This window comes from Pungitius pungitius, chromosome 9, assembly GCF_949316345.1.
Source record: "Pungitius pungitius chromosome 9, fPunPun2.1, whole genome shotgun sequence".
Classification (NCBI taxonomy): domain Eukaryota; kingdom Metazoa; phylum Chordata; class Actinopteri; order Perciformes; family Gasterosteidae; genus Pungitius; species Pungitius pungitius.
In genome coordinates this window covers 2309094-2322093 of record NC_084908.1, presented here as the reverse complement: position 1 = coordinate 2322093, position 13000 = coordinate 2309094, and the positions used below count along the sequence as shown (strand labels likewise).

General features: G+C 42.3%; 1 protein-coding gene across 5 annotated transcripts in view; it reads right to left on the bottom strand.

Moving 5' to 3' along the window:
* myh10 (myosin, heavy chain 10, non-muscle) overlaps positions 1–9825 on the bottom strand; it is a 38215-nt gene extending 28390 nt beyond the window's left edge. For all 5 annotated transcript variants that reach the window (XM_037472839.2, XM_037472843.2, XM_037472840.2 and 2 more), the window contains exons 1-3: positions 9665–9825; positions 6275–6651; positions 1763–1919 (exon numbers count right to left, since the gene is read on the bottom strand). In XM_037472839.2, the coding sequence (XP_037328736.2) occupies positions 1763–1919; positions 6275–6619 (502 nt within the window). In that variant the 5' untranslated portion in view covers positions 6620–6651; positions 9665–9825. The remainder of the gene's footprint in view (positions 1–1762; positions 1920–6274; positions 6652–9664) is intronic.
* Positions 9826–13000: the final 3175 nt, after the last annotated feature.

Sequence of the window (13000 nt, the reverse complement as noted above, 5' to 3'; positions counted from 1 at the left end):
TGAGCTTTAGACACCCTTCGGCCTTAAACGTGATTTGCCAATTTCTTCGGCTCCAAAGGTCATAAATAATCATTTGTCTCACGCGTTCTTTGTTCAGATGACAACGAACAGGGAAATTCTAAACATGTGGTGGGAAAGGGCTGATATTCAACACTGAAACTAACGGGACATTTTGGGAATATAGCGATATGAGGACAGTTTTTTATTTGCTAGACCATTTACACTCTATTTCTGGAGGTATTAGATCAGGCCTGTAACTAATTACTAGTTATTGATTAATCTGTAGATTTTTTTTTACAATTCATCAATCGTTTATCCTTTGAATATATATATTATATAAAAAATGTTTTGGCACAAATTACACTTGTAAATATGTATAATTATTGAGGCATTATATTGGGCCATTGTAGACGATGCTGCAGGATCTTTATTTGGAAATATTAGGTATTCGTATCATTTTTCAAGCACTATGATTGTCTGCTTCATCAAAATCGTTCATGATCACCCCACCAGCACTTGTCCGTACAGCTGTATATTGCTTTATCCACAGGCTTGCTGAAATGCTCAAAGCCACAGCTGAACAGCAGCTGGCCTCCGCTAATCTGCAACCTACAAACCTCATTTTGAATTAACACTGTTAACTCTGACACAACCACAACCTGGTAATGGCTTGGAGTGCAACCTTTGAAAAGCACAATGTAAAATATGTTCAAGGGAATTAGTAATCAACGGATCTCCCGGCCCTGTCCGTCCGTGTAGAAACGTGCAAGAAAGCGTGTAGAGAACAGAGGCTGTGAAGAAAAGGAGGAGGGCGGCAACAAGAACTGAGCTGGAAGAGTTCAACAACAGCTACAGCGGGGGCTGCATTACTGTGCCTGCACATTACCAGCTGTAAAGAGATGGCCTCATTCAATCCACATCAAAACAAGATTCTTTACATATATACTTTAGAAAGAACCACTACAACACACTATCTCTATCTGTTGTGAAGGAGGAAAATTGGCGTATTAAGTTGTTTTTGGTCAGTAGGGAGGGGGGGGGGGGGGGGGGGGCTATTGTCAATCTACTTGTTGACACTACCAAAACTTCCTTTTGGGTACCAACGTGAGGAAAGCAAAGGCCGAAAAAGGACTGATGGGACTGTCCACTTTGTCACCACCCCCACTGGTCGGCCTTCACAATCACACAAAGGTTCTATTGTTGAGCACAATGGGGTCACCCTCGCTGTTCGCACTGGTCTGATCCCAGTCAGTCACTGCTCAGAGGGCCTGGAAGCCCGCCAGCTACCAGGCGAGGGTCTTTGAAGGCATCGTTTTGAGGGGGACTGCCTTCAGCTACAAGATCGAATGTTCCTAAACAAATTCAAAAGGCATAAACGCGACAGTCTGCACAGACTGGGTGCCACAGACACTAATCTTCTTTGTGTAGATTAATAGATAGATGATAGGGAAAAAGAAATAAAACTACATGTATAAAGGCCTGCATTGAATTTGAAATCTGAATATTGTGGCTATATTCTGATGGTTTTCTTATTAGAGGTACTTCAATCTGCTTTTATTGTAGGTAGGATTCATGTTGCAGCCACATGTTTATCTTTTTCTCTACATACACATATAAACATTTGGGGCCACCGTTGTGTGCATTCTTCAAATTACCGCAAAAAATCACAATTTAATGTGTAAATTCAGATATCTGTCACCAAAATACTTATAAGGCATTAGGTTCTTTGTCTACTTTGTCTCGTGGGGACTCGGAGACTCACCTTGCAGCATGCACCTGTACGCAGACTCGGAGATGGCGTAGATGTGAGGGGGCATTTCGTGCCTCTTCTTGCCCCTGTACATCTCAATGATGTTCTCAGAGTAGATGGGCAGGTTTTTGTAGGGATTTATGACCACACAGAAGAGACCAGAGTACGTCTAGAAAGAGAAAGAGAACGTTGAGTCATCACAGAGCAGCCATTAGATCACTTATACCAAGCTCTAATGGATTTGCAGTTCCTGTGTTTCAAGGCAGTACAATACGCCTAAATCCTAATAACATTGCTATTTATATATTTTTCAAGAGAACATTCACTAAGCCTCGCCAATAGTTCGTTTTGGGCCGATGAATGTCACCTTTTCATCATTAGCTTAACTCCAACATATATCTTTTCACCCAGAACATGAATATCACAAGGCAAAAAAGAAAGAAACTGCATGTTAAAACATTTGATGGTGCTGTGTGAATAGTTTTGATGCAAAACGTTGCCATTCAAGTATTTATTTAAATGTCTCTGTGGCTTGTTACTTCGACACTTGAAATCTGAACACAGCATACGCCTTCTCACTGGTTAGCAGGATTTCATTTGACTGTACAACGATCAAATATATTCCGTTTCACTGGGGAATACTCTACACAAGCTAAAGACACTTTATGGGACCCTTTGTTGAGCTCTGTGCAGATTATGAACTTCCAATGATGCCAATTTTTTTTTGCACATCTGCAGCTGCCTGGCGCACAGCCAAGTGTTCAAAGTCTTCTCATATGTGGAAATTCTCCATCTACTTTTTCATCTGTATTAAAAGTGGTGGCAATTTTACACCAACATGCTTTGACTGACTCCAGCAATCAGACGTTAGGGGTGGGGACGTTAATCTGCGACAGTACATAGGTGCCTCAGTTGTATTATGCAGACGGATGTGTAGTCAAGCAGGACATGGTTAATCCCTCACATGTCTGCTGCTGGAGCACTCCCTTCATTTACACTAGACGCCAGATTGAGGATTCCTTTTCGATGACCGGGGTTATCAAACCTCTCGATACATGATTACAAAAAAAAACTGAGGCCGGGGGTTTCCTCCTCCTCCTTCTGCTGCTGACTAGCCTCTTTGAATAGTAACAACTTCCTTGCGCTTTTTGTTTTTTTAACCACACCCTTTTTACACCACTCCTTTCAGATATCTTTTTTTGTAAAACGCACATTAAACAACGGAATGATGATGATTTCAGTGGTACACGGCGTATAGCTGGCTTTCCACACACTGATTGTGATATGAAATTGTGTACCGCCAAGTCCTGCATTCAAATATGGAGTTCAATTAAATGCAGGGGTAATGTCACGACTACCAGATGGCCATCAAAATCCCCCTTCCCTCCCGCGTGCAGCGATGCTTCAGACACAGCTCGTTTGCAGCAACCTGGCCACACGGACACATGTTACCGACGCAAAACAGTCACACGTCTTCTGCAAAAAACAGAACTTTGTGCTGGCAGAGGATGTACCTCTTCTCGAGTACCACCACCCCCCTCCCCAAAGGCGGGCACGGCGCCAGGCAGACAGATCAGTGCACAACACCCAGCGTGAGTCCATTGGGGAGAGGGATGACTCAGTGTGTGTGTGTGTGTGTATGGGGGGGGGGGGGGACTGGGGGTATTTGAGGGATTAGTGTGACTCTGAGGGTACACCTAAACAAACCGGGCACAACAGGACACCGGCCAGACAATGTTTCTGTGGTTCATTCAGAGTTTACAAACTCTCTCTATTGCTCACGGGAACGTCACTGCTACAATCCGCCATCTCTGGTGATGGCTGAACTACGTATGAATATTTGTGCAGGGTATTTTGAGCTGACGAATCAACACAGCCTTGAGAAAAGCTATGGTGAACGGACCAGAACTCTCACAAAGTTGAAGGGGTTCCAAGCCCTCGAGAAATGTCCAAATAAACGTCTGTGAACCACACGGTGCTTAGCAACAGGGCCTCAGCCTCTCGCAGTGGGAAAAAGGGGAAAACTTTTTCAGTGGGTCTTTGCAATTTCCAGAATCAGTGCCCCAGCATCCTTAGAAGACGTAACTTAAGAAACTACTGTGCCTCACAAAACACATCCTAGACAGACTGTGATGATTCTTAGACCTGTTCCTTTGCTCCAAATCTTTATGTGCACCTAATCTCACTCAACAGCACTTAACTATGAGTCTGCTTAATGCTGAATTCAACTTTATCAGCTGGGGAGTCTTTCTACCAGACAAAGTGTAACAAGCCCAATGACAGGGTAAAAAGCAAAAGGTATGGAGTTTTACAAAAGTCTCCACTTCTACACGTGACAGAGAGAAAACCCAGCCAACTAATAAATGAGTCCCAATGAAGGAAATGGTTTAATGGCATGGAGATGTAAGAGACCCAATGCTCCAGCGAGAAGCAGGCTTATTAAACAGAGACACAACAATCCACATTAAGCTCTCAGCCCGGAGCTTCAGGACGTGCGCTCTGCACCGCCGACGCAACAAAAAGCGTTAATAATCTTCCTTCCTTTCAACATTGCTGATCGGCATAGAGAGGCGCGATGTGGTTGGTCAAATAAAATGTCAATGAGTGAAACAGGTTTTAGAGGGGTGAAAATTGAACACTCTATGACATCTGAATCATTTACCCTTCTAACTCCAAGAAGTTTGAAACATGACCATCACCGATACATGCGATGCAGACCGCGTGGAGGGGATGTCCCAGATTATCCGAGCATGTAAACATGTCTGTGACACTGCAGAGGAGCAAACTTTCAACAGCCAATTGGCAGCTAATGAAGTATTAGTGTTCTATTAGAAAAACCGAGATTTTTTTTTATTTTTAATTATTTTAATTATTTAATTATAATTATTATAATTATTTGAGCCGACGGCTGTTGCAGATTTGTACACACAAAGTACTATGTTAAGGCGCTAAAACAGCCAAGAGACGGGACTGGGGTGACCTTATTCGCCCTTGAAAGCGCTCTGAAAATACTGAAGAATACAAAGATGCCATCTGTACAGGATATATTGACTACCCTTCTGCAGCTTGTGTAAGACAGAATTTTTTTTTTTTGAGTACATGAAAGATAAAGGGAATCTGGAACCAATAATGAACATTTGTCTACAACGAGATTAGGTATGATTTATGTGGGTAAATATCCATAGATAATGATTGCATGGTATGTTTATCATTGTTCTTACGTGGCCATCAGTAGACCGGGACCACACAGCAGAGCTCACAGTAATACATCTACCCGGTGACAACATCTACCCTTCCACTACATCAATTATACAGTGGTCCAATGTTATATTTAGGCCTTCATACCACACAGCAGGAAGACGGAGAGGATCAGATTCAGGTTGAAAGTCCCTCATACTGGAAAGTAACATTCTCCCATTAGTGCATTGCAGGGATGGAAATTATGGCTCCTCCTGAGGTGTTTTCTCAGCGACATCTCTTAATGCCTGCGATGTAACGCCACATTTTTTTTAGAAGGTGCGCCGCCTCTAAAGTGTCTGGGTGAAACAGTATGCTCTTTTTATTTAGCCGCCACGGTGGCCGGTAGGTGAAGCGAGTTTACACGCCACAACACAAAATCACCCGCATTTGGCTGGTGCTAATTTCCATCCCTGGTGCATTGTGAAGCTCTCTACAAATGTATTACATAAATAATCAGTTGTATGAAGTATTTCATTTAAAAAGTATGGATGGATGGATCATAATCAATATTCAATCGTAAAATGAATCATTTCATCATCATAGGACTTTATCCATCAACCCTCATTAGCTCCATCTCGACTGCCAAAGACAGAGAACTCCAGTACAGGTACAAGTACTTCCAACTGGAGCACATTCCCCCAAAACAAATGTCAAAGGAACACAAATAAATGTTGTTAAATATTATTTAATGGAAACGTGTTCCCCTGTTTAAGTCCGAAGCCTCTACCAAATTGGTATTTCAGCTTTATGACTAGATACGCTACAAACTCTAATCTCTAATCTGCCCCGATTAAATAATGTAGCTTAGCCAAACTCATTTCCCGTCTTTGTGAGCGGGCCTCTGAGTGTGAACCTCTCAGCTCCTGCTTCCTGCCCGGGTCTCAGGTGGCCCACAAGCTCCGTGCCTGGGCTATTCTAGGAATGCACAGCACTAAGTGGGTCATAATCACAGGGGAAATCGGCAGCTTATGGTCTGACCAGGAGGGCTTGGTCATTGAAGGAAAAGTGTTTCTTCTTGTATTTCAGATATATTGGTCCTTTTAAGACTCTAAAGATTATGCTTGTGAATGAGGAAATCCTCAAGAAATGTAGAAATATGTGGTAAAATCATCTTCTAATAGGAAATACATTAAGCTAAAAGACAGTAGGATGGAACGGTTTACTTTAGATCATCCTATGTTGTGGAGATGAATCCCTTGTATTCAAAACTATCAAAAATCATTTTTTCAGATGCTAATTCAGAAGCTGATTACAAATCGGTCTGAGTGAATGACAAATACTCACATAGATGAGGCCGGAGTAGTAGCGGTCTTTGAGGTTGTGAAGCACGGAGGCCTCGTTCAGGCAGGTGAGTTCGGCCATGTCCTCTACTTTGCTGAACTTTGGCGGGTTCATCTTCTGGATGTCGTCCTTGCTGACCACCGCCTTCTTCCCGTTCTCCGCCAGCTCCACCACCACCTCGTCGCCGCGCTCCTCGCGGACACTGGCGGCCTCGAAGCCATTGCGTTCCGACGGGATCCACACCAGCCTCTTGGCCGTCCAGTCGGCCTGAGCCGCCGGGTTGTAGACCACGGCGCGGTCCACAAAGAGGTACCGCTCTGGGTCCTCCTGCCCACTCCGCTGGGACATTTCGGAACCAGGAGCAGAACACACTAGGGCACCTGTGGGAAAGAGTATAATGCTTGTGTGAAGGACAAATGTAAACAAGGGAACACTGTTCACCTCTACACCGCACAGATGAGACCACTGGACCATTTATATGCCTGGCATGCGCAGTAAGTAAGTAACTCAGGCAGGACGACTCCTGGTAATGGCATTAATAGCGTTTTGCTCAGTGCACTGTTTGTGGTTTCTGAAAGCTCAGAGAGCTCCCAGTTACAAACATTCTTAGGTGCGTGATAAGAGTTTGTGTTTGACACACAAGCCTTGACGCCGTCTTTTTTCTGGCATGCGCGCCTCTCTCTCTCATTTCAATATGACGGGCGCAGGCGACGGTGCCAGGGTAAAGATAAGAGTGAACAAAATTAGTAAATTGTTTCAATTATCTCTCTTTACCCAAACTGATAAGACATTTAATTATCTACCCTGATGACAATAAACCATTGTCAAAACCATTTTAAGTTTTAGGGTTAGTAAAAAATATGAATTCTCTAGTTCAGGGAAAGGGTTTCTAAGAGTTAATTATTGCAAAAATGTTGGAAAATGTTCTTCTTGGGTAAATTATGAATATCAAATCATATATATGTCTTTGAAAATTCAGGAAAATGAATTAACTAACCATAAAAGTAATCATTAGATTATCTAATGAATAGTATTGCCTGGGATAACAGGATTAAATCCATTGCATGCAATAGAAACAGCCTATCGACACTGCTGTTGATGTGAAATAAATATTTTATTTTTAAAAAAAACACTATTATGTCAGTTGTGTCCACATTGGGCGAGCGAGCGACACACACACACACACACACACACACACACACACACACACACACACACACATGCACAGAGAGAGGGCGCAAGACAGACATTAAATCCATCAAAAAACAACAAAGCAGCAGAATCGCTCGTTGCCTGGCAAAATGTGCTTCTGGTGTCAACAGCCTACTGCTCAACATCTGACATAGTGCAGGGCTTCTGTGTTCAATGTGAACTTGTTTAGAGCCTTATGCTATGCTAATCATGCATTTCTCTTTGTATAGCGATGCACCGTAAAAAGGTCCACTGATTGGACTGAAAGACGTTTGGATTTAAATTTGAATCACAGACGCTTAAAGGCCAGAAACAGTTAAGTGAGGAACTCATTTATCACACTGAAGCCACAATTTTATCAATTCTTATCACAATATGATACATTTTCCCGAAAAGCAATAGAGAATCAAAAAATATTGCAAAAACGTGCGTCCTGCTCTTGTCCCCTAATCTGATAATAGCCGCATACAACCGGAGATGTTAAAAGCAGAGCTGCATTGGTATAACAGCCCGCAGTATTTGTAATAGTACCGTGGTGGCACCATAACTAGCATTATGACCACTTCAGGTAATGCATCAATTCAACAAAGCTGCAATCAATGCGGCTGAATGTAGAAGCTGTTGGTGAAGAGCCTGAAGGATGATGCAACTACTCCAAATACAAAAAAACAACTATTGTCTCAATCAGCTTATACCACAAGGCCTTCTAAAGCATCATCTCTTCTAGACATGAGCATGCAAGGGAGCATGCTTTTCTTTCCAAATCAGAATTTTGAAAGCCAAATAAAAATGTAGTATGAATTATTTGTATTTGGTTTTTATCGCTTTGCTAATTTTATTTCAGAAGGACTTGTTTGGCCCACACAGACGTGTGCACTCGAGCCATAGCACCTCCATCCCTGTTCATAACCAACCCACATTTACAAAAACACCACCACTTAAGCCACAGGAAACAGATTATATTGTACAATAAAAACAAGGCATACATGTGAGTGGTATTTACATATATAGTTTTCCATTTATGAAAGATTTTCCGACATTTTAAAAAGTGGTGAAGAATTAATGGAGACAACAATTGGTATAGTATTAGTTCAAATGAGTTCCCAATACTGTCCTATATTATTGACATTTTACAACTGTCTGACAAAGACCACAAAAGCAATCAATAAAATACTCACATACAAATCAGAAACTACACTATCAGTAAAGAAAGTACCATACCTACATAAACTGAGCTGAAGGTAAAGACAGGAGAGACGAACTGGAGAGACCTAAATGAAACCAGGTACTTGATGCCCCCACCAGCTGACAAGCTTGAATGTGGGCCATGACGGGAAGCACAACATCAGCTGATGAATGCTCGGAGATATTTAACCTACAATCAAGTCCCATGCTTAAATCAGGCGCTGATTAGACGCCAATGAATGTGGGTCAGGTCACGGGACGCAGGATCAGCGTGTCTGCTGCCCGCATCCCCTCACTGCAAGTGGGGAAAGAAAACTCCCTAATGTCGTCCCTTCTTCGGCTCTACCGTTACACAACATGCAGTGCACCTATAGCTCGTTCGGGGACTGACACACACCGGCCGGGGCCGAACCGCTGCATCTGCTAGGTTAGCCTGCTAACGTTAGCTCAAAGTTGGCGTGCTGCGCCGCGCGTCCCGCCCGCTGGAAACGATTCCTGCGATGGGGAAGCCACAGCTTCTCGCTGTCCAACGAACACAACCCGGAGGTCTACAAGCTTCGCTTTCGCGTACGTAAGAGGGTATAAGTTGAAAAAAACCCATCAACAACAGAAATAACCACACACGCTCTCGTGTCTGTGCGAATCAAAGAGTTTATGGGATGAGGCAAAATCCCATCGTGGGTGTGGGTGTCTAGAAGACGCCTGTCTGGGTGGGGATAAAGAAAGCGGACAATGACCACACCGTTTTTTTTCTCGGGAGCTTCTAAAGAGTAACGTTACACTTCTAAAACCAGACACCTGCAGCACAGATGTTAATTAAATTAATGAAATAGATAAATAAATAAACAGCACGTTGGCTCAGCGGTGGCGCCGGCTAACGTTAGCTACACCCGATGGTCCTCCATCACTGAAAAGTCACGGCACAATAATCTGCTAGCTAACGGTTACTGTTGCTAGCCACGCGCAGCCTCGCCACAATAAACGGCCTGGTCCCCTTTTTTCTTCTGCTGAACTTACCACACACAGCAGATGGGTGAATCCTGTCCGGGCGCTTTGCAGTATCCGGTAGATAAATGTACCCGTCCTCCAACGTGTGCTAAAGTAGTCCTTTCGCCCGCTCTCGCATCAGTGGTACTCCCCCACCATCCAGCACCCTCTCAACCGAACTCTCGCCGGCCGGGGAGGTTGCAACGCACCACCGCACTCTTTTTTTGGGACACACCCACAGCTGGATCTGAAAGGCGATTGGCTCTCCCAGTTTGCGGCCTAACCACGATTGGTCCAAAAAAATCTCCATCCCAAAACTTTGATAGTTGACAACTGCCGCCCGAGATCTCAACACCCGTTGATGATGCTGCTGCGGCTTCGTGGTTGTACGACGTTAAAATGTCACTGCGGTAACAGTGTACCTTCATACAGAGCATAGAATAGAATATTTGTATTTGCCAAATTCCCACAGACGTATTTGATCAAATAAATAAAACGAATGCTAAAATTATTGTTAATTCACACCATATCTTATTGTTGTAAGATCCTTTTTGTTTTTTTGCCAGGTTTTTTTTCCTTGTTCACTCCCCTGATTACAGAATTAAACAAACAATTCAAACAAATCCTAACATAATCAATACTAATATGAGATCAATACAACAACGCATGATATAATCGGACATAGGCGGGTAAAACTGAAATCAACGGAGAGAAGAATGCAATGCATTTTAAAGGATATGTTGAAGAAAGATCTTAATATAAACGGAAAGAGTGTTCCAGAGTCTGGAGGCTTTGGGTCACAGCGCTTTACCCTTACAGCAATTGTGCAGAAATGCAATGCTCTGAAACAGAATGCTATTTGTTACACTATTTGTTTCCTCTACTCAACAGGTGAAATATCTGTTAGTTATTTTTCTCCGTGTGATCGTATGTCTACAAAAAGGCAACTCTACAAACGGATCATCGATAATTAGATGGATAACTGATAAACAAAATATATATTTTTTTCAATTAGATGCCAATGTAGCCTCTGAAGAAATAACTCGACCACTCTTTGTCCACATTTGTCCAACAATGACCGCAGTTCTCTTCTCTTTCGCCAATCACCTGAAAACACTTACATACAGGTGTAAGAGTTTTAAGATGATTGACGAAAGACGAATGTGGTTTTTCTTTCAAAATTGCGCCTATAGGTGGAGCCAGAGGCCCGAGGGGAAGTTGTTGTCAACGTATAGACCCTGCAGCAGACTGCTGTAGATAACAAAATATACACAACTTTGGGACATTACATCTGTCCAAGAATATATTTAAGTATATATTGAAGTCTTTCCAGGATGCTTAATTATTGTCAATTCAATGTCTTCAAGTAAGTTTAGTTAAACTGCGAGGCTCCTTGTGGATCAGAATGCCCTTCACTAACCTTTACTTAATTCTATATATATATAGGTATAAGTTATTTTGAAACCCCCTGCAGCTAATAAATGTGTGCATTAGAACATCAAAGATGGCATTATTACAAAGAGACTGTAAAACAAGTTACCAATTTTCAATTACATGTCGAAAATGTCAACCTGCACAGCTAAGTATGGAAGATGCCCTCTGCGTTATTGCTCGTCAACTGCCATTTTTAACCAAACAATGTCAACACAAGATGTTATTCGGGGTGCAGACGGTAGAGGGCAGCAGTAGTAAAGGTAAAGCTTTGCAGACCTCCAGCTTGACACATAGATCCATTAGAGGTAACAGGACAGCTGATTAATGCATTTATTAATCACATATTTAACATGCATGTGCTGTAAGACCGACATTCCTTATGCAACAGTCATACTTTAATTAAGTCAGCCTTTAAACTCATGATACTCCAACAGATTTCTATCAGAAACACCTATTTTCTGTCCCTTCGTCCGCTTATATTCTTCTTCTACGTTCACTTACAGTATCACAAAATACTGGCCTAAGAATATTTGATGTCACATTCTGAGCCCCGCCATGCCTTGAATGACAGATGCAAGAAGCCTGAGTGAGTTATTTCATCTCGTCTTGACGAGTGACAGAGCGACACCCTTTGGAGTGGTGCATTTTGCAGAAATGGCTCCATCTCTCGATTGTTGGCTTCTCCCGTCACCTCTGTGGCATAATAGACCTGTCATCAGCATCGTCCTCCACCCTCCCTCTTCTGCTTTTGTCTGGACTGCAGTTTATCAAACATCTTCGGCTTTTCCTTTTTGTCGCAAGCGCAGATAACGCATGTCAAATGTGCCGTTTCCAACAGCAAAGTGCCAGATTGGATAGAGATAAATGTTTGACCTCCTCGGGCTGTTTATGCTCTCTGCATGAGTCTAGATTGATGTTCCCTCCTTGAGCTATCTCGCTGCGCAAAATCTCCATCTTAATAAGTCATTTAGTCTCTCGTCGAGTAATAAGAATGCCTATTTTCCTCAGCGAGGGGGAAAAATGTAATCTTTTTCCAAAACAAATCAGTCCCCCTTTCGTTTCTTCTCAAAGACGGGACACATTCCTCAGACACAAAGGCTCACGTTGTTCCCGATGAGAGTTGGTTTTACACTACACATTGTGGATTCTTTTAATGAACTAATTTCAGCGTTTCAAAACAACATAATTGACCAGTTAACATATTAAAGTATGAAAAAGCAGCATGTTGTTGGGATATACAGACTTGGACACAGACTTAGAAGTTAAAGGGAGTATTTGGGGGATTATTTGGACTCTTGACCGGTGTATTTCTAAAATATTTATAATTCTAAATTGACTTTAAATACAAAACTCAGTTCTGAATGAGGTATTGACAGTGTGTGTCGGTCCAAATGGGAAGGATTAAAAAACAATGAAATATTGTGTTTGACATTCTGACATCAGGCTGTCCTCTGCTTCCTCTTCATCTGCTAAACTATCTGCAGAACCTTGTCTTTCTTTCTTTCTCTCTCCCCCCCCCCCCCCCCCCCCCCCCCCCCACACACACACACACACACACACACACACACACACACACAAACATACGTACACACACGTGTGCCCTCTGGCTATTGCAGCTGCACCTCTTCAGTCCAAGTAGCTATAATTTTTGCCTCACAATTTATATTGGCTTTTTTTGGCATGGCCTGTGAATAGATTTATGCTTCCAAAACATTTGGGGGGGAAAGTAAAGCAAGGAATACACAGCAAGGAAATGTGATATGAGTGATAAGTTATATTAGAAAATAATGATTCATTCAAATATTTGAGAAAGATAATGTATTATATGTATTCCTAAGATGTTCCTCTAGTTTCACATATTTTACGTGTCATTAAATGCAGTTTAATGAAACATTTAAATAAGGTTTTTTCATTACATAAATTCCAAAGTTG